The sequence below is a fragment of the Eulemur rufifrons genome, chromosome 8 (genome assembly GCF_041146395.1).
Source record: "Eulemur rufifrons isolate Redbay chromosome 8, OSU_ERuf_1, whole genome shotgun sequence".
NCBI classification, from domain to species: Eukaryota; Metazoa; Chordata; class Mammalia; order Primates; family Lemuridae; genus Eulemur; species Eulemur rufifrons.
Window position 1 is genome coordinate 54,285,491 of NC_090990.1, and position 22,829 is coordinate 54,308,319.

General features: G+C 37.9%; 1 protein-coding gene and 1 pseudogene across 1 annotated transcript in view; one reads left to right on the forward strand and one right to left on the reverse strand.

Moving 5' to 3' along the window:
- Positions 1-5,667: 5,667 nt before the first annotated feature.
- The window catches only part of PTGER3 (prostaglandin E receptor 3), a 192,256-nt gene continuing 175,094 nt past the window's right edge, over positions 5,668-22,829 (reverse strand). Inside the window, exon 3 of the mRNA XM_069480145.1 lies at positions 5,668-5,775. Coding sequence (XP_069336246.1) covers positions 5,668-5,775 — 108 coding nt within the window. The remainder of the gene's footprint in view (positions 5,776-22,829) is intronic.
- Positions 14,562-15,164, forward strand: LOC138389601 (protein lin-28 homolog A pseudogene; annotated as a pseudogene).

Sequence of the window (22,829 nt, forward strand, 5' to 3'; positions counted from 1 at the left end):
GGTGACCATACGCCCCTTGGTGAACTGTGACCCTAGATCCGGACTGGGGCTTCCGTTCACCATGAGGCAAAAACAAAAGGGGGAGCTGTGGGGAGCGGTCTAGGCCTCCTAGTGTATCCGCCCAGGACATGCATAGTCAGGCCCTCCACCTATCCCTGTGGGACACGCTTGTGGGACACACCTATCCGGGGCTATAAAAGCAGCTTGCATTTCCTGTTCGAGGTCTCTCGCCATGTAACTGTTGTAGGTGCCTCATTAAACTACTGTTGGAAGAACTCCAACTGGTCGTGTCGTACTTGCTGGCAACTGCGGCGCGACACATACACAGGAAAAAGAGCCTCAATAAAAACTGTCCTTGAGTAAGTCCAAATTTTGGACTTGTTAGAAAAAGACTTTAAATAACCTATTATAAGTAAGCTCAAAGAACTAAGAGAAGTCATGTCTAAAATAAACCTAAAGGAAAGTATGAGAATGCCATCTCATTGAACAAAGAATATCAATAAAGGGACAAAAATTATATAAAGAAAAATAATCTAGAGTTGAAAACTACAATGATAAAAAGGAAAGACTCACGAGAGTAGCTTAACAAGAGGTATAAGATGGCAAAATAAATTAAAAAAAAAAAGTGAACTTAAAGATAGATCAATTGAGATGGCCCAGTTTGGGGAACAGGGGAAATAAATGAAGAAAAATTAGCAGATCATCAGAGACCTGTGGACACCAGCAAGCTTACCAACATATACACAATGAGAGTCCCCAAAGAAGAAGAGAGAAAGAGGTAGAAAAAATATTTGAAGAATTAATGGCTGAAAACTGCCCCCAAATTGATTTAAAAAAACTTTATACATTTAGGACCCTCAAAAAAAAAAATCGTCAAGTGGGATAAACTTAATTAGATCTACACCCAGAGACATCATAATCAAACTGTTGAAAGACAAAGAGAGAATCCTGAAAACAGCAGAGAGGTGTCTCGTTGCATACAAGGGATCCTCAATAAGATTAACACCTGATTTCCATCAGAAATCATGGAGACAAGAAGGCAGTGGGATGACACATTCAAACTGCTGAAAGAAAAGACTATCAACCAAGAATACTATGTCCAACTACCCTTCAAACTGAAGGAGTCATTAAGAGTATCTCAGAGAAAGAAAAACTAAGGGAAGTTGTTGTTAATGGGCCTGACTTACAAGATATACTAAGGGGAGTCCTTTACCCTGAAGTAAAATGACAGTGGACACTAACTTGAATCCATATGAAGAAATAAAGAACATTCACAAAAGAAACTTAATATGGTAGCTAAAAAACAACTGCTTAAAGAGATAATTATAGAAATTTGTTTATTGGCTTATAATACATAAAGATATAATTTACATGACAATATTAGCACAGAGGAGGAAGAGAGAATGGATGTATATTTGGACTTTGGACCAAAGCTTTTATACATTAATGCAATTAAGTTGGGACTAAACCAAACTGTATTGTTTTAAGTGAAGATGTTAATTTCAGTCTCCAGGGAAACCACTGAGAAAATAATTTAAAAAAATATAGTTACAGAAACCACAGTATAATTAAAATGGTACAGTAGAAAAGAACTATTTAATACAAAAGAAGGTAGCAATGGAGGATTAGAGGAATAAGAAAGATATTATATATAGAAATCAAACAGTAAAATGGCAGACATAAATGTTACCTTGTCAGTAATTATATATTTTTTTGATTTTCATCTTTTTAGAGATGGGGTGTCACTCTGTCACCCAGGCTTGAGTGCAGTGGCACTATTATGCTTACTGTAGCCTCAAACTCCTGGGCTCAAGTCAGCTTCTCAAGTAGCTAGGTCTACAGGTATGCACCATCACACCTAATTAATATTTTTCTTTTCTTTTTTTCGTGGAGATGGGATCTCACTATGTTGCTCAAGCTAGCATTGAAATCCTGGCTTCAAGCAATCCTCTTCCCTCAGCATCCTGAGTCACTGGGATTACAGGCCATAATTATATTAAATGTAAAGGAATTAAATACTACATTCAAAAGGAGAAATTGGCAAAATGGATCAAAAAACCCATAATCTGATTATACATTGTCTAGAAGAGCTACATAATCAGACTCAGGAAAAGTATAAACCAATCTCACTTTAGAAAGAGATGCAAATATATTAAAATATCAACAGCACAAATCCTATAATATGTAAATCTGTAATAAATATGTAATATCTCATCACCAACAATGAATTCAAAGATAGTTATATATAAAGGAAGTCATCAGTTGAAAACACTAGCAATTATGGGACAAAAACTCATACAATTATATAAATATATAAAGAATAAATGATAAAATTCAACAGTAATTCATGAGTAGCATTTTTTTTACACAACTGCAAAGGGAAGGAAACTTACTTAAAAAGATAAGGATTTCTAACAAAAAATATACATCACATATTCATTTATTTCGATAACAAGTATTTATTTGGTGCCTACATGTATCAAACACTTGTTCTAGGCACTGGTGATATAGCAGTAAAGAGAATAAAGACCCTGTCCTCATACAGCTTACAATCTACTGGTTAAACACTTCTTAAATTTTAGTTAATATTTAGAAGCATTCCCATTAAAGTCAGAAGCAAGGATGCCTACTCCTATTCTTCAACCAATTAGAAAACATAATGGAAAAGAGGTCCTACTGAAAATAGTGTCCAGAGTTATAAATTTTATTGGGATTGATCAATACAACAATTTTATGAATTTTATGTGGACAATTTTTAAACATTATTAAAGGACATGTAAAAAATATGAATAAATGGAGATATATTCCCTGTATATGGAAGATTCAATATCAAAAATTGGTAATTATTTTTCATGGAACCTAAATGAATTCTAAAATTAATATGGAAGAGTAAAGGGATAAGGAAAGTCAAGGTACATTTGAAAAGGGGCTAGGCTACCAGATATCAAGGTTTATTATATAGTTATAAAAATTAAAACAGTTATGTATTAATGTAGGAATAGATATGTAATAAAGTAGAGAGTCCCAAAATACATATATGAATATATAAAGATTTTATGTAAATGATAGAGATGGTATGCAAAACAGTGAATGAAAAGATGGTTCATTCAAAAAATGGTTTCGGTGAAACAAAATAACTCAGTTGTCTCAAATTTAATAAAAACAAAGAAATGGTGTTGGGTCAGTGGATTTACATGGAAAAAGTGAAATTAGGTGACAAATGAATTTTTAAAAAGAGATAATGTTTACTAAAAAATATAACTTTTTTCCCTCACCCAAAGCTTCTCTAAACATCTGAATTAGAAGAGATTATTTTAGACTCTTAAATTCAGTTCTTTAAACCTTTCTTAAACCTGAATTAATGTTATTATCCAATTTTTAGAAACATTGTCATTAACTATTTATCCTACAGTTTAGAATATAGAAACTGAGTATCTTTTTATTATGTGAAAATGTGAGAAAAATGTTTATTTTAATTAAGGTACATCTAGATCCTTCCTGTCAGAAGATTTATGTGGTGCATAAATATATCTTACATATGTTATGGTTAACTTAATTATCTGCATCTTGGTACTGTTCTTCTGTCACTGAGTTTAATTACATTGTATTATGACTGGTAATTAAACAGAACAAAACATCATTACATCATTAATTGGTTTTATAAGACCTTGAAACCTTTTGCCAAGAGCTCTTGTTTTTACTACAAGCTATTATGTTACCACTATTATCCGTGTTCACAGAACTGTTTCTGATCCATGAGTTGTCAGGTACACAGTTGCCAATTACCTCAAATTTGAGCTCAAAAGCCACTAATGTGTTTTGCTTTGGGTGGACAAAGGCCTTTTGGTCAATTATGTAGATGACCACCATTTCATATCAGTCACTTTTAAAGTTGTTCTCTACCAAATGGGTGTCCTGAATGCCCTAAAATAACAACTGGCAAACTCATGTGAATGAGTTGTCTGTGATTATACAATTAACATTAAAAAGAAGTCACTATTTACAAACAGCTGAGTTGTGCCTTACAATGAAACTTGATACTTCCAGGGCAGTGCATCTTGTACCTCTTTTCCATGATGCCATGAGCAGTGGCATTGGGGTGAGAATAGGCTAATTGAAAGATACTCTGGAGCTGGAGCTGTGACCATAATTCAGCATTTATACAGTGGTGAAGGTGTACCACTGTACACATCTTTCAGCAAGGCCACTGCACAGTTGTATGCCTATACTTCTTGCACTGACATTTGGTTCCTCCTTCTGTCTTGATGGTCATGCTTTCAAGCTATCCTACCATGAAACTCTGGTTTTTCAGAGAATGTAGAACCAATGGATTGAGATACCCTACTTTATTCCAGGGACTATTTTACATATGCTATGTTATTTAAATGCCACAACATTTAGGCTAGGCTCTATTATCACAGTTTTACAGATAAGCAAACAGATTAAAATAGATAAAATATTTTGCTTAATAGAAGCTGACTAGGAAGTGACACATCTGGTATTTAAAACTATTTTTTTTTCTGATTTCAAAGCTATTAACCATTTTTTCCTACTGTTTTGACTCTCAAGAGGTTGTTTTTGTTGAAATTACATGACCATCCTATATCTATTATGAACATTGAGGTTATTTGCAATGTGGAGACATAGATGTTGTGTCCAGGAAGGGTAACTCTACGTGTCTATAGAACTGCTAAGGAATTGTGAGGATGAAACCTTGACATTCCCCCCCTCTTCATCTAGAAGTTGAGAAGGGTAGATAATCATTCTTGGGCACTGGGTATTTAAGAATTTCTCCAGATGAAAGGAAGCTGGGAGCAAAGTAGGAAAGAACATTATTTAGGATTCACAAAACTATGAGAAATCAGCTTTTTGAAGTGTTTGTTTCTTTTGTTATTTACTAACCTTTAGTGCAGATTTACTTAAATATGTCAGTCTTGTCTTAGTTTTGCTACAGAGTATTTATAAGAAGAGTATTATTATGCTTAAGTCAAAACAATAAAAGAGGAGCCCAAAAATATCTCCTCAGGCTTATCCTACCTAATTTGCTTTGCCTTTAAGCAGACTTTGCCATGAGTTAACTCATAAATTAAATTTCTAGTGATTATGCTCCCTATCTTGTAGAAAAAAAATTTTTCCTTTATAATTTTTATTTTTAAATAATTTTAGATTTACAGAAGAGTTGTAAAGCTAGTATAGATAGTTCTTGTACATCCTTCATGCAGTGTGCCCTAATATATTTATCAAAACTCAGAAATTAACATCCATACATTACTATCAACTGAACTCCAAATTTTGTTCATATTTCACCAGTTTTACTATTCATATTCTTTTTCTGTTCCAGGATCCAATTCAGAATACCACGTTACATTTAGTCATCATATCTCTTTAGTCAAAAGAGACAATTTTTAATGTTGAGTAGTAATAATTGCAAAGATGTAGAAGACTCAGACAAGGTTGTAGGTGGAAGAGAAAGCCTACTGATCAACATCTCAAAATTCCGTAGACAAACAAGAATCTCTGAGTCTCTCCAGGAAGAAACAATATTGGAAGAGAACAATGGGTCTGTCTTCCCCATTGCTCTATTATTTACTTGTCTGAAAGGTGAGATTGCGGTAAGCATGATTGTTGCGCAAAACGATAGCTTCTTGTTCTCTCTCCAAGATGTCTTCAAGCAGTCCCTGCTTTTCTCTGCTTATTCCTCCATACAGTAAGCTCTCCAGAGGAGGGCCTTCTCAGCTCTGCAAGGGGAAGCCCACACTCCTCCAGCTGCTCTCCCTGCAAATAGATGGATTAGTCCACGTTAGATTGTATATGTATATATGTGCCCATATGAAAACATATACATGCATATTCTAACTAATACACTTATGTGTATCCATGTGTATTATACATATACATACATGTATACACATGTACATATATACACATGTATACATATACACATATAAATAAATGGATAGATGCATATATACATATATACACACATATATACATATATATAAATTTTTTAAATTTCAAAATGTTAGGGAGGTACAAAAGTTTTGGTTACATGGATACACTCTATAATGCTGAAGTCATGGCTTTCAGTGTGCCTGCCATTAAGAGAGTGTTCATTGTAAGTCGTTATTCCTCACCCTCCTGCAACGCTCCTCCCTTCTTAATTTCCAATGTACTTTAGGTCTTTTTGTACCCATGTGCAATCATCACTTAGCTCCCACTGATTAGTGAGAACATGTGATGTTTGTTTTTCCATTATTAAGATACTTTGCTTCGGATAATGGTCTCCAGTTCCATCCAAGTTCCTACAAAACACGTTACTTCATTCCTTTTTATGGCTGAGTAGTACTCCATGGTACTCCATGTGTGGAGCAGTACTCCATAGTCCTACTCCACACACACACACACACACACACACACACACATATATATGCATACAGAGAGAGAGAGAGAAAATGTGTGTGTATGTATGTGTGTGTGTATGTATGTATATGTACACACACACACACACACCATATTGTCTTTATACACTCATGTATTGACAGGTACTTAGGTTGATTCCTTATCTTTGCAATTGTGAATTGTGCTGTCATAAACATATGAGTGCAGGTGTCTTTTTGATAAAATTATTTCTTTTCCTTTTGATAGATACCCAGTAGTGGGATTGCTTTGTTAAATGGTAAGTCTACTTTTAGTTCTTTGAAGAATCTCCATACTGTTTTCCACAGAGCTTGTGCTAAATTGCAATCCCACCAACAGTGTATAGCGTACCTTTTTCTTTGCATCCATGCCAGCATCTGTTGTTTTTGATTTTTTAAGGATGGCCATTCTGACAGGGGTAGGGTGGTATCTCTACGTGGTTTTAATTTTCATTTTCCTGATGATTAATGGTATTGAACAATTTTTCATATGTCTCTTGGCCATTTGCCTATCTTCTTTTGAAAAAATTCTGTTCATGTCTTTTGCCCACTTTTTGATGGAGTTGTTTGTTTTTTTCTTGCTGTTTTGTTCTTTGTAGATCCTGGAAATTAGTCCTTTGTTGGATGTATGGTATGTGAAGATTTTCTCCCATTTTGTCAGCTTCCTGTTGACTCTGTTAATCATTCCCTTTGCTGTGCAGAAGCTTTTTGATTTAATTAAGTCCCATTTATTTATTTTTGTTACTGCTGTACTTGCCTTTGGGGTCTTAATCATAAATTCTTTGTCTAGGCCTATGTCTACAGAGTTTTTCCTATGTTTCTGTCTAGAATTTTTATGGTTTCATGCCTTACATTTAGGTCTTTAATCCATCTTGAATTAAGTTTTGTATGTGGTGAGAGAATAAGTCTTATTTCATTCTTCCACATGTGGCTGTACAATTTTACCAGCACCATTTATTGAATAGGGTATCCTTTCACCATTGAGTCTTTGCTTTGGCTCTCAGCTTGATTATTATTAGTATATAGAAATGCTACTGATTTATGTACATTGATTTGTAACCTGAGACTTTGATGAATTTATTTATCAATTATAGGAGTCTTTTGGTGGAGTCTTCATGATTTTCTAGATACAAGATCATATTGTCAGTGAAAAGTGATAGTTTGACCTCCTCTTTCCCATATGGATATCCTTTATTTCTTTTTCTTGCCTGATTGCTCCAGCTAGGATTTCCAGTACTATGTTGAATAGAAGTGGTAACAGTGGGCACCCTTGTATTGTTCCAATTCTTAAAAAGAATACTTTCAATGTTTCCTCATTCAGTATGATGCTGGCTGTGGGTTTGTCATATATGGCTTTTATAATTTTGAGATACTTTCCTTCTATGCCTAGTTTCTTGAGAGATTTTTTATCATGAAAGGGTGCTATATTTTATAAAATGCTTTTTCTGCATCTATTGAGATGATCATATTGTCTTTGTTTTTGCTTCTGTTTATATAGTGAATCATGTTTATTGATTTGTATATGTTAAATCTTGCATCACTGGGATAAAACCCACTAGATCATGGTGAATTATGTTTTTGATGTGCTGCTGAATTCAGTTTGCTAATATCTTGTTGAGAATTTTTGTGTCAATATTCATAGGGGATATTGGTCTGTAATTTTCTTTTTGTGTGTGTCCTTTCCTGACTTAGGTATCAAGGTGATATTGGCTTCATAGAAAAAGGGAAGATTCCTTCCTTCTTGATGTTATGAAATAATTTCTGCAGCAGAGGGATCAGTTCTTTTCTTTGTAAGTCTGGTAAAATTTGGTTGTGAATCCATCTGGTCCAAGGCTTTTTTAAATTCAGAGATATTTTTATTTCTGTCTCAGTCCCAGTGCTAGTTATTGGTCTGTTCAAGATTCCTATTTCTTCCTGATTCAGGCTTAGGAGGTTATGTGTTTCCAGGAATTTATACATTTTCTATAAGTTTTATAGTTTGTGGGCATAGAGATTTTTCTAGTATTCATGGATGATATTTTGCATTTTTGTGGTATTAGTTGGGATGACTCCTTTTTTATTTCTAATTGAGGTTATTTGAATCCATTCTTTTCTATTTCTTATTAATCTGTTCAGTGGTCTATCAACTGTGTTTATCATTTCAAAGAACCAACTTTTTTTTCACTAACAGTTTGTGTTTTTTGTTTGTTTGTTTCCATTTCATTTAGTTAATCTCTGAAATTTGTTATTTTTTTTTCTTGTGCAGCTTTGGGTTTGGTTTGTTTTTCTTTTTCTAGTTCCCTAGTTCCTAGGGATGTGACATCAGGTTGATAAATGGTGATCTTTCTGTCTTTTTAATGTATGCATTTAAGGCTATGATTTTTCCCTTTAGCACTGCCTTTACTACATCTCATAGATTTTGAAAGTTTCTATCTTCTCTGGCATTCAGCTCTAAGAATCTTTTGATTTCTATTTCAACTTCATCATTGACACAAGGATAGTTCAGCAGGGGGTTGTTTAATTTCCATGACTTTGTGTGGATTTAAGAGTTTCTCTTGGAATTGATTTCTAGTTTTTTATTACACTGTAGTCTAAGAAGATACATGGTATGATTTTGATTTTTCTGAATTTGCCTACATTTGCTTTATTGTCTAGGATATGATAAATCTTGGAAATTATCCCATGTATTGATGAGAAGACTGTGTATTCTATAGTTTTCAGGTAGAGTATTTTGTAAATGTCTATTAGGTCCATTTTTGTTCTAGAGTTCCATCTAAGTCTAGTATTTTTTTGTTGATTTTCTGCTCCAATGATCTGTCCAGTTTTGTTAGTGGTGTGTTGCAGTCCCTGGCAATTATTATTCTACTTTATATTTCTTTGCTTAGATCTAGTAGTATTTGCTTTATGAATCTGAGATCTCCTGTGTTAGGTGCATATATGTTTGAGATTGTTATGTCTTCTTGCTGAATTACCCCTTTATCATTATATAATGGCTATGTCTATCTCTTTTTTATCATTGTTGATTTAAAGTCAATTTTATCTGATATGAGAATGGCTATTCTAGCTCACTTTAGGTTTTCCTTTGCTTGTAATATTTTTTTTCATCCTTTACCTTGAGTCGGTATGTGTCTTTGTGAGGTAGATGGGTTTCTTGAAGAAAGCATATACTTGTGCGATGATATTTCATCCATTCAGCCAGTCTGTGTATTTTAATTGGAGCATTAAGACCATTCACATTCAGTGTTAGCATTTATATGTGGGGTGCTGTTCTGTTCATCATGTTAAATGATACTTCTTGTTTTGTTTTTCCGTTTGTGCTATTGTTTTACAAGAGCTATTCGATTTAATTTAGGGGTGTTTTCACACTGGTGGGTATCTATTGTGCCATTCCATGTATAATGCACTATTGAGAATTTCTTGCACTGCAGATCTAGCAGTGACAAATTCCCTTAGTGTTTGCTTGTCTTGAAAAGTCTATTTATCCATCATTTATGAAACTTAGTTTTGCTGGGTAGGAAATTCTTGGCTGGCTTTTGTTCTGTTTAAGAAGATTAAAAATAGAGTCCAATCCCTTTTAGCTTGTAAGATCTCTGCTGAGAAGTCTGATGTTAGCCTGATGGGTTTTCCTTTGTAGTTTAGTTGTTGCTCTTGTCTTTTAGCTTATAGAATGTTCTCCTTCATTAACTTTGACCAGGTAGATGACTATGTGTCTTGAAGATGTTCTATTTGCTATGAATCTTCCCATTGTTCAGTGACCTTCTTGTATCTGGATATCTGAATCTCTGGCAATACCAGGTAAGTTTTCCTCAATAATTCCCTTGAATACATTTTCCATGCTTTTTTGCTTTTTCTTCTCCTCCCTCAGGGATACCCATAATTCATATATTAGCTTATTTTACATAGTCCTATATTTCTCTGAGTGATTGTTCATTATTCTTTATTCTTTTTTCTGCATCTTTGACTGGGTTAGTTTGAAAGCCTTGTCTTAAAGCTCTAATGTTATTTCTTCTGTTTGCTTTAGCCTGTGTTGAAGCTTTCTATTGTATTTTAGAGTTCCATGAATGACTCTTTCATTACATTGAGTTCTATTATATTCTTTCTTATGTTGTCTAGTTCTTTAATGACTGTTTCATTTTTTCACTCATGTCCTAAAATTTTTTTTAGCTTCTTTGTGTTGGCTTTCAACTTTCTCTTCAATCCCATTCATCTTATTTGCTATCCATATTTTGAATATAATTTCTGACATTTTGACAATTTCCTTGTGGTTGGGGGCCATTGCTGTAGGTCTATTGTGGTTCTTTTGGGGCACTGAACTAGCTTATTTTTTCATGTTGCCTGAGTTCTTTTGCTGGTTTGTTCTCATCTGAAACCTCTTCTCTCAGTTCAGGGCAGATAGGTTTGCAGTGGTCCTGTTCTCCTTTGCTGAGAACTATCCTGTTTAGTGAGAAGAAGGAGAGGTCCCTATATGGTGCTTTGTGTCTTATTCTGGAAGATTAATCTGGTATTAGAGGGAGAATACATTGAGATCTTGTAATAGCTGTTTTATGTTGTTCCGTTCCCCTGTGGTTGTTATAGTCCAAGCCAGTGCTGGGAGATCTTTGTGTGGAGTGGTGGATTGGTCACTAGTCCACTATTGGAAGTGCAGGCAGGGGTCTTGGTGAGTTCCTTTTCATATAGATGGGCATTGCAGGAGATTTTTCTGCCCAGGTCTTTCTGCAGCAATGGCAGTTTCTTGTTTTGTTGGTCAGTGCATGGGGCTACAAGGGCTGGGCTGCTGGATGTTTGGGGCTCTCTCTTCACACCAGTCCCACTAGGGCTGCTACCATGGGACCTCTTGAGTGCCTGCTCCACTTAAATTTCCTGGTGGGGGGTGCTTGGCTCCATGTCATGGGCACGTGAGAGTGTCTGCTTTCTCTGCTCCCTCCCTGGCCCAGCAAAGGGTGATGTGGGGGAAGTTGTAGTGAAGCTCATTCCTGTGTAGACTGGGTGCTCTGGACCTGAGGGCTCAGAGTGGCATTAGCTGCCAGAGGGTCCCTGCTAAGCCTGTTCTCTGATGCAACTTCACTATATAACTCCAAGCAGTTCTCTGATTAGTATGGAGGCCAGTGGTGGTGGTGGTGTTCCCCTCACAGTTCAAGTTGCAGTATCCATGTTGGGAGCATGGATCCCTGGGGTTTTCTCTTTTGTGCATTCCCCACATGTAGGGGTTTCCCTGGGTACCTTCCGATCTTGGTGAGTGGAACTCCCCATCCCCCTCTCCTTCACTCTGAGTGTCTCCCATTACTTCTCTGATGATTTACAATGCTCTCTCCAAGAGGGTTCATCTGTAGATGGGCATCTACTTGTAACTTTTGATCTTGTGCTTGACAGCGGTATGTGCTGGCTGCTTCTAGTCCACCATTTTGGCTATATATATATATATATATATATTTTAGCCAATTTGTCCTATATTAGTCTGAATGGGACAGTTTGTGCTATGCTAAAAACAAACTCAAAATCTCAGCATCTTAACACAATAAAACCTTATTTCCTGTTGAAATTATATATCCATTTTTGGTTGACCTAAGACTCAACTCCACCCAGTCACTCAGGACCGAAGGCCAACAGTGGATCTACTATGTGGTAGGTACACCATCTAGAACATAAAATACTCTTGATCACCACAACATGGGAAAAGAGAGCCTGGATAACTGAACAGGAGATAGCCACAGTTTCAGCCACACATAATGTTCATTTGCAATATATTGGCCAGAACTAATCCCAATGCTTACTCAATTTCAAGAAAGCCAATAAGCACATCTTCTAGGTATACAGAAGGAGAGGAGATATAGTTGAAAAATATGCATAATAACTACTACATGGAAAAAACTATCTATTTGAAAACAAAACACTGTCTTTTGTGCATAAGTAATACTAGTAGCTATAACAAACAAATTTGAACTCCGTAATAAATGTTTAACATAATAAACATTATTATGTTTGTTCATTACGTGGCATAATGCAACTGGCAGGAGGTCTTTGCTCTAGTTAGATTGGGACTTTAAGGCCTGACATTTTGTGACATAATAAACACTGAAAAGTGACAAAAATAAAGAAGTGGTAGTATTTTTACCTTTTAGATTTGGCAAGTAAGATGGGTAACATGGCGGTTCAACTACTTTGTCCCCCAAGATTTGATCCCTTAATAAAGTATGTTAGCAGCACTTTGGAGGGGCTTGCTCAGACATTAATTCCCTTAGTGTTCTGAAGTACTGAGAAGTTGCTTTTATGAGGGTAGAAAATAGCAGACTGATATGTAAGTAGTTTTTTTTTTTTTGGAAGAATAACTTAGTCATTCGGCTTATCTAAGTTCTGGCAAGACCTGTCATAAAGAAAATACTTCAGAGGAGTTTTGTAAGAAAAATTTATCTCCTCAGCTTTCTTCCTTATCCTCTATTCCCCTTGCCTTTTACTTGGTTGTAAACCTTTCAGCCAGTCTAGTACATTTGCTACTGACTATATCAGAAGGCATTTGATATTTCCTGTGTCCTTCATTTATATGATTCAACAGCATGAACAGTTTTGGACTATTTGTTCTCCCTTTTCTTAAATAAACAAACAAAAGAAAGTTAGCCTACTGTGGTAATTTTAAAATTTGTAAAAACTTGCAGTTTCAAAACAAACCAAGCTCCATGAAACCTTGATCAGGATATATATGAAATAGTGTAGGACCATTTAAATATTCCTCAGAACTTTGAAAAATATGTATAAATCTATTTCAGAGCCACATTATCCTCAAGGTTAGAGACAATCCTGGTTGGAAAGAGTCCTGGACTCAAGTGAGGAATTCTTGGTTCTTGGTCTGGTTCAGCCATCGATTATCTTTTTGACCTCGAGCAATTGTCTACTAGATCATTTTCAGCCCTTTCAGCTGTAATGATCTTCAAGTTGTTGACTAGACTGGCTGTTGCAACCTCTACAGTGTCCTTATGGCTTCTAGGTTTTATGTAACCAGAACTGTGCATCTGAAATAGTTGACCAGTAATCTGGATCTGTATTTTTTATTGCCTCTCCAGTTGGTTGAATTTAATTGCTGTGCTAATGTTCAAGTCTAAAATCACCTGATAGCCCTTGGTTTGCCCCCGACTCAGTGCTGTATATTCACTACTCTGTAGTTTATTGCAGATAGAAAGCATAATAAATGAATAGGAACAAACCCTGGAAACTCATTTTATAGTCTGTTTATATAAATAACCTGTGTCTAGGCAGAAGAAAAGATGCCCAGAAACAGTAATCCTCTAACTGAAGTAAAAAGGGCATTGTATTAATAACTACTATAATAACAAACAAAGACAATGACATAGTAGAATAAAAATCCATCCATCAATTCTGAGAACAAAGTAAAACATCTGGCTAGTTCAACTATTTGGCATCACATGACCTGATACCTTAATATATTAGGTGAACCTAATAAGACAGATACACTTTGATGGCAACGATGGCTTATTCTGTTCTGGCTTATTCTCCAGTATCAAATAATTACAGATTGAGAGCGCACTGTTCAACTTCTCTGAACCCATTTACAGCTTCTGTAAAATTACTGGAGTTATATTAATTGTTCTTAAAGTTACTGTTAGCATGAATCGTCCAATACATTTCTCATTCTGTGATACTTATGTCATCAGAATCTTGGGAGCAGACAACTTTTCACCTCTTTCACTCATTATAGGATCTCTATGTAGAGCCTATGATCTTTGTTCATTCACGTTTTAACAGCATACTACTGGGCTGTTATGTTCAAGAAAGTGAATGATTGTGTTCACGATGAGGTAGAATATAAACAGGTCCCATGCTTCCTGGGGGCATCATTCTTAGGTGCATCTTGTGAAATCTTTAACGGTGTTAATTCCCAGAGAAAAGACAAAGGCACACTTAATTGATAAATGCATTGTTACAAGGCAACACCAGAGTCTAGCATCACGTAAAGCCTTTGCATGATGCCTGTTTGTTCAGGCATGTACGACACTTTGACTACAGATGACTGAGCATAGCAATTGTGTGAAATCATATTAATACATCCTAATGTATCCATGATAGAAAGATATTAGGGGCCCTTTGCCTCCGGACTTCTCTGGGGCCAGCAGCCGCCTGAGCAGGGGCCAGGGGCCACGGGCTCAGCCGACGACCATGGGCTCCGTGTCCAACCAGCAGTTTGCAGGTGGTTGCGCCAAGACGCCGGAGGACGCGGCCCGGGCTGCTGACGAGCCGCAGCTGCTACATGGTGCCGGCATCTGTAAGTGGTGCTACGTGAGCATGGGGTTCGGCTTCCTGTCCATGACCGCCCGCGCCGGGGTCGCGCTCGACCCCCCTGTGGGCGTCTTTGTGCACCAGAGTAAGCTGCACATGGAGGGCTTCCGGAGCCTGGAGGGTGAGGCAGTTGAGTTCACCTTTAAGAAGTCTGCCAAGGGCCTGGAATCTATCCGAGTCACTGGACCTGGTGGGGTGTTCTGTATTGGGAGTGAGAGGCGGCCAAAGGGGAAAAACATGCAGAAGCGCAGATCAAAAGGAGACAGGTGCTACAACTGTGGAGGTCTAGACCATCATGCTAAGCAGTGCAAGCTGCACCCCAGCCCAAGAAGTGCCACTTCTGCCAGAGCATCAGCCACGTGGTGGCCTTATGTCCACTGAAGGCCCAGCAGGCCCCTAGGGCACAGGGAAAGCCAGCCTACTTTCGGGGAGGAAGAAGAAGAGATCCACAGCCCTGCCCTGCTCCGGGAGGCCCAGAATTGAGCCACAGTGGGTGGTGGCTATTCTTTTGCTATCAGGAAGTTTCAATGAGCAGGCAAAGTGGAGAAAGTGGGGATAGGGTGGGTTGGGCGTGGTTGACACTGCCATGTATCTCAGGCCAGGTTCACGGCATCACCCCTTCTTCCCTCTTGATGGGGGAAAGGGTGAAGCAAAGGAACCCTACCCATCCATGCTCTATCCACATGCAAGGGAGCGCTTTAAGGGGAAATAACCCTAGAACCTGAATGCTTTATCTGAGACTCCATCCCCAGAATCTCTAGCTTTTGAAAGTGGCCTGGATGGGAAGTTGTTTTCCTTTTAAAGAAGGATATGTAATAATATAATGCCCATGCCAGAGTGAAACAATTAAGTACCAGACCAGATTAATGGACCCCACCCATAAGCCACTACATTCTGTGGGAGAGAATCTCTCAGGAGTAAGGCAGGGTTTTTTCCCACATCTTGTATTCTCACACCCATTCTTGAGATAGGGTGCTGGGAACTGTCCCAAGCAATGGGTAGTGATAACAGGCAAAAAGGGTGGTTGGGGGAACAGCTGCAGACCTGCTGCTCCTATGCTCACTCCCACCCCGTTCTGGGCCAATGTGATTTTATTTATTTGCTCCCTTGGATAACTGCACCTTGGGTCCCACTTTCTCCAGGATGCCAACTGCACTAGCTGTGTGCGAATGACGTATCTTGTGCATTTTAACTTTTTTTCTTAATATAAATATTCTGGTTTTGTATTTTTGTATAGTTTAATCTAAGGCCCTCATTCCTGCACTGTGTTCTCAGGTACATGAGCAATCTCAGGGATAAGTTTGGCAGCATCTCCAGGTCTGCACAGCAGGAATGTATTTTGTTGTTTTTATTACCATAGAGAGCAACTATTTGGAGTGCATAGCCTATTGAACTACCTCATTTTTGCCAATTAGAGCTGTCTTTCCTGCCATAGTGTCTACTTGAAACCCCTTCCACCTTGAATATGTTTCATGGGAGACTAGGTTCTAACTGGGTTGTCCCATGACTTGATCGCCTTCTACTGAAAGATTAGAAATTAGTCTAAACAGGAAAAGGTGCTGCAGAGAGTTAGGAGAGGCTGGGCCAGGTGAAAGGCCCAGAGAGGAAGCCATGGTTAGGGGAGGATTGTCTAATCCTAGGGCACAGGACATGCTTTACATACCCAATCCATCCTTCACTGGCTTAGGCTAGGCCTATTCATGCACAACAGGATGTATGTGTGTTTTTGTGAAAACTGTGAGTTAATAAGGATAAGTTTTAAGACAAATACCCTTGTACTCATCCTATGCTGTTGAGGGATGGATATATGAATTGAGGACAAAAAGCCTTAACCTTTCAAATTTCTTAGGTTCCAGGGAGACCCATAAAGGAGGGCCTTTTGTGGTGCCCGGAGCCAGTGTCCTGCCCTGCTGCAGTAGTCATTAATAGTGTCATGGTAGCTGACGGAGCAAAAGGGGGTTTCGTTTACATGCTGTGAGATCACCGCAAACCTACCTCACTGTGTTGAAAAGGGACAAATGCAATAGAATGCATTGGGTGGTGTGTGTCTGATCCTGGGTTCTTGTCTCCCCTAAATGCTGCCCCCCTCTAGTTATTGTATTTGTCTGGGCTTTGTAGGACTTTACTGAGTTGGTGATTGCTAGGTGGCCTAGTTTGTGTAAATATATAATGTGTTGGCTTTCATGTTCTTTTGGGGTTTTATTGTTTACAAACTTCTTTTTGTATTGAGAGAAAAATAGCCAAAGCATCTTTGACAGAAGGTTCTGCACGAGGCAAAAGGATCTGAAACATTAGCTTGGGGAGGCCCTCTTCTTGAAGTGGGGATCTTGAACACCAACCTTTTTCTTTTGTGTTCCTCTTCCCCTGTTTCCTATTTTCCACCAGATCTTCTGTCCTAAAAACTTGTCTCCTACCCTACCCTCTTTCCCATCCCCCCCCAAAGAAAACCTACACACCCACACACATAAAGCTTTTAATTCTTGGGATAGCTTCACAATTCTTCAATGATTTATGCAAAAATCCTTAAGAAGCTAGGAACTCTCCATCCCTGGTTCCCAACCTCTTAAGTCAAGACCATTTCTTGATGGTGATTCATACCAAACACTTGAAACACTGCTGTATTTTGGGTGGATCAAACCTACTTAATCTGTAATCTGAAAGTAGAGAGATGCAATTTGGAGCCTTCCATGTAGAAAGTGGGGGCAGGAGACCAAGAAAAGGATTTTGAATGTATATCCAAGTCACTCAGGAACTTTTATTATACAGGTGCAAGAAACTTATGTCAAAGTGGCCACAAGATTGTTTAGTAGGAGACGGATGAATGTAACTCCATGTTTACTTCTAGAAACCAAAGCTTTGTGTGAAATCTTGAATTTATGGAGAGGGAGGGAGGGTAGGAAAGTCTATGCTTGTCTGTTCTTTTCCTGATCCCTTCCCCTCATTCCTGAACTGCAGGAGACTGAGCCCCCTTGGGCTTTGGTGACCCCATCCTGGGGTATGTTTATTTGATGGTTGATTTTGCTGTACTGGGTACTTCCTTTCCCATTTTCTAATCATTTTGTAGCACACATGCTGACTCTTTTCCCTTCCTTTCTACTTTCCCTGGGAAAATACAATGAATAAATAAAGACTTATTGGTACTGAAAAAAAAAAAGAAAGAAAAAAAGAAAGATATCAGGGGAAAGACCATCATTTTAACTATCTGGAAGTAGAGGAAAATAAAGGTTGGGTGAGAATAGAGCATAGCTGAATTCCAGCTCTCTTGACAGAAATTTAGTGAGATTATTGTAAGATTTATTTCCTTGTTTTTGTAACATTCACTCTTCTTTATTTCATGTCTCATTGTTTGCACCCCCATAACTCAACTATAAAGTTATTATTCATTTTTATATTTGACTCTACAGAAATTCTCTGAACATTATGTCATCTCTTGAGTGTGGAGAGAGTGTTGTATTTTCTTAAGATTATATTAGATGTTACCTTCTTGCTACTATGTAGGGCATAAAATTCCAAGAACAAAAAAATAGATTCTCAGAAGGGGCTTAATCAGTTGTGTCTCATTTGTTTGAGGTAGATAGGATCACTCCATGAGATGAGGTGCCAATATCCTGCTCAGCCAAGCTCAAAATGACTTGGGCAGCAATGTAAGACTATCCACTGATAAAGTATAACTGAATTTCATTTTATTGCTCTTGTATTACAAAAATGATGAACATTATTTTTGTTTTAATTTAACTGTCAACATTCACACTTCAAAAGACCTAGTGAGCATAAATATTCACCATGATATATGTTTTTGACTCAAGGGCTATAGTTAATATTCTCCACAGTATCTTGACCTTCTGGGTACACAGTATCAGTCATATATAGAAAAAGTCTTAAGCCAGTGGTTGTCAGGGTCAGAGAGAAGAGAATAATGGTAATGGGTTTGGCCTGAGGCTGGGTAATTCCATAGCCTCTTAGGAAGCCATGTGGTATCTGAATCCATATTTTCATCCATTCCACTATACATTTCATACTCCCTACACTCCAGCCTCTGGGGATGTGAGGGTGAACAAAGCACGTTACTTTAGGGCACAGTCCATTCCTAAATTCTATAGTCTGATTTACCCTGAAATGCCTGAGTGCATTCATTCATTTAAAAGTATTTATTCTGCCCTAACTACATACCGGCAAACAGGTGCTTGGGATACACCAGTGAAGTAAACAAATTAAAGATTTTGACCCTTATGGAGTATACAGTCTAGTGGGGAAAAGCAGAGAATAATAAACAATAAAATTTTATTGAGTTCTAGAAGATGATAAGTGTTTTAAAAAATGTAAAGGAGCATGGTAAAGGGACTCAGTAGTACAGCAGTGAGGGAGCATCAGCAGAGACGTGCACAGGTTGCGAGTTTGTGTGGGGTTGTCAGGGTAACTGCAATGAGAAGGAGACATCTGGGCAAAGAGTTGGAGGTCAGAGTCAGCCTGTGCACATAACTGGGAGAACATTCATGGGGAAGGAATAGCCAGATCAATTGTCCTCAGCAGGAGAATGCCTTCCAGGTTGGGGGAACAGCAAGGGTGGCCAGGGTGGATGGAGTAAAGTGATTCCTAACATGAATGTGTGAATGTCTCCTAATACCCAACTGTGGATAGCAGGATTGGGTTCGATTGCCTATAATACAACAAAAAAGGAACCATGAGTATCAAGCACTTAGTATTTTCCTGAAACTTTCCATGTTTCCTTATTTCATCTTCACATTAATGATTTGAGGTAGTTATTATAATTACCATTTTACAAATTGGGATAATAACAACATAGGTATGTGATGAGACCAACGCCACAAACCTGTGAAGTAGTGGAGTTGAGATTTGATTCCTTCAGATCCTGTGCTCTTTTGGCTACAGGATCCAACCTCACTAGTATTCACTGCTTTGAAGTTCAACTTCTAAAGAAAACAGACAAGAAATATCTAAGGATTACTAAAACTCAGCTTCAGGGCAAACAAGCAGTGTCACATTGGCTGCTGGGGCGGAAGTGACTGGGATTCCTGCTTGTTTTCTCTCACTTGCCCATTTCCCAGCACACCTTTTCCTGTTTACAGAAAGTGGCTGAAGGTGACCTACACAGGTACAGATCACAGACATCAACAGTTGCAGACAGCTTTCAAACCAGCCACCAAAGACAGCCACGTGACCAGTCTCTGTGCCCTAATTCATGTCTCCTTTAGGGCACATTCCTGAGCAGTCATCTGAGGGCACCTTCATCCTCTTCCCAGCATGAAACTGCTAGGGGTATTCTGGGAGCAGTCTGCTGGGCACCCAAATAACAGTTTCAGCAACCAAAGGTGGACTCTACCTGTAATAATATTGTATTTAAACCCCACATGCAGCTCTTAGCATGAACTGTGCATATTTATGCTGTGAAATTTCATTTCTAACCAGTCTGAAATTTGTAGTCCTTCCTTCCCTGAAGACATCTGTTTTCTGACAAGCCCTTTTGTTACCTATGCTTGGCCCTATCTCTTTTTTATACTAAATAACAATAAAAAATTTAAGATTACAGTTTGCTGCACACTCAATGCACTTATTTACTCACTCATGCTCTATCTTGCTTCATATAAAATATGCCTATGTAAAGGTAATGCAACAAGATTAAAGTGGAATCCACTGACTGGATTGTTGAGGTTGGAAGAGGAAAGCGACAGTAGGTTATATTAATGGGAAAGAGTAAAAAGAATTAAAATCAGGTTTTTGAAGGGTGTGATATAGACAGCCTCGCGTGCCGGCACAGTTAACTTCCTAACATCAGTTTGTGCTGCTGTGGGAAGGAGGTGAAAAAAACTTGTAATGTGGAACAAAACAGGGCCTCCTTGTGGTCAGTTTTAGCACAGTGTCACAAACAAAGGAAACAAATTCATCTCTGATTAGACCTTCAAAAAGAATGGACTCCCCTTCCACCCACTACTGTATGATGCACTAGAAGCACTGAGCAGCCCTCCCAGTGCAGTGAAACCAGATTATGGCAAATTATTACAAATATACCTTTTAAATGTCTATTGGATTATGTGAAAATAAGAAAATAAGAATCAAGGAGAAGAAAGGGGAAAGAAGATAAAGGAATAAGAAGGAGAAGAAGACTGAGCTGAAACTGGAACAATGAACAATGAAGAGGAAGCAAGTGGGTCACCTGGGATTACCTGGCCGCTGATGCCAGTGTGGTGCAGAGACTGGGCCTTGAGTCTGTGGCAAAGTGCAGAGGTAGAACCTGAGACTTTCATATTAAATCAAGACCCTCAAAGAAGACTTAAGTGCTTGTAGGACATTAGCAACCATGTCTCTGGGTGAAAGAAGATAGACATCACCTCAGGAGGAAAGCACTCCCAATTTGGCACTTCAAGTTTACCATAGATCAAGTTCCCATTACAAACTTCTGGGCATCTGAAAAGCTCTGTTTAAAAACCTCTGGCTTCTACTGAACCATGATTAGTTTTAAAGAAGGATCTATCCTGCAGGGAGAAAAATTAACCCATCTGATGGTGTTCCAGAGAAATACCTGAGCTATTAGGACCTTGCACATAATTGTGATCAAGATTTGATATCTAAAATGATCAGCAAAGCTAAATCAACAGAACTTCTGCTGAAATTCTGCCTCAACATGTTATACTGGTGTGCCACTCCTTACCTGGGTTATAACAATACTGTAATAATAATGGCAAATATTTCAGGAAGGCTTACTTTGTGCCAGGCACTATCATAGGCACTTTATAAGAACATACGTAGTGAATCATCATAATGAATTCTGAGGAACATGCTATTACTGTCTTCATTTTATAGATAAGAAAACTCAGGCACAAGGAGATTACATTCTAGTCCAAGTCACATAGATGGTAAGTGTGGATCCTGGCAGTATGGATCCATGCTAACACTAGAACATAGAAGGAATTAAATTAATATTATTGGTTTCAATTGTGTTTTGTATGTCTACCTGTTGACCACTCTTGGTTGGGCTGGAAACAAATAGAGATCATCTTATTTTCTTCTCAATATCTTCTGGTTTCCAAGAGCTTCAGAACCTGTGCCCTCCTCAGTCTGCAATCTCCTGGCTCTTGGCCGGCGATAGTGTTTGTTCTTGGCACTGCTGTGTGTCCTAGTATCTACTGCAATGTCATAGATCATATTACTTCAGGGACCTGGGAGGAGTCATTATTCTTTTTTTATTGAGAGTCCATAGGATTTTTTTTTTTTTTTTTTTTGAGACAGAGTCTCACTCTGTTGCCCGGGCTAGAGTGCCATGGCATCAGCCTAGCTCACAGTAACCTCACACTCCTGGGCTCAAGCAATCCTACTGCCTCAGCCTCCCAAGTAGCTGGGACTACAGCCTCCCATGTGCCACCATGCCCGGCTAACTTTATCTATCTATCTATCTATCTATATACATATATTTAGTTGTCCATATAATTTCTTTCTATTTTTAGTAGAGATGGGGTCTCGCTCTTGCTCAGGCTGGTCTTGAACTCCTGAGCTCAAACGATCTGCCCGCCTCGGCCTCCCAGAGTGAGAGTCCATAGGATTTTTACAAGGATAAATCAATATGTGTAAACTTCATAGTGTTAAGTAGTGTGGTAATGTGAAAGACAAAAATGGCATTTGTTATGAATTTCAATCATTTCTTTAATTCAAGCTTGTTTAGGAGATGAAGTATTAGACCATTTGAGGATTAAAACCAAAATTCTACATTTTATTAATTTAAGGAGAAAAGAATTCAAAACTTAAGTCACAAATAAATCATTCCCTGGTATATACAAAGATTTATTAAGTAGCTAGTTAAATAAGTGATATTAAGCTCATGGCTGCTAAATAAAAAGCAAATAGAAATTGATCCAATTTACTTGGAAATAAAAGCTTTTGGAAAAAGTTATTAAAAAAGACACTTACCTGCCCCCTCTTATATTAAATATTTTGAAGAACAGTTTCAGTTATTTAGTAAATCAAGAGAGTAAGAATTAGTAAAAGGTACAACCTGAAGTTAATACAAAAATTACCATTAAAACAAACAATGAACTTTGGGACAGGTTAGGCAAAAAACCACCAAAATGATTTATTTCTTTTGCTTATGATGTAAGCTGAACAGAATGAAAAGTAATAACAATTATTTTTTTTTTC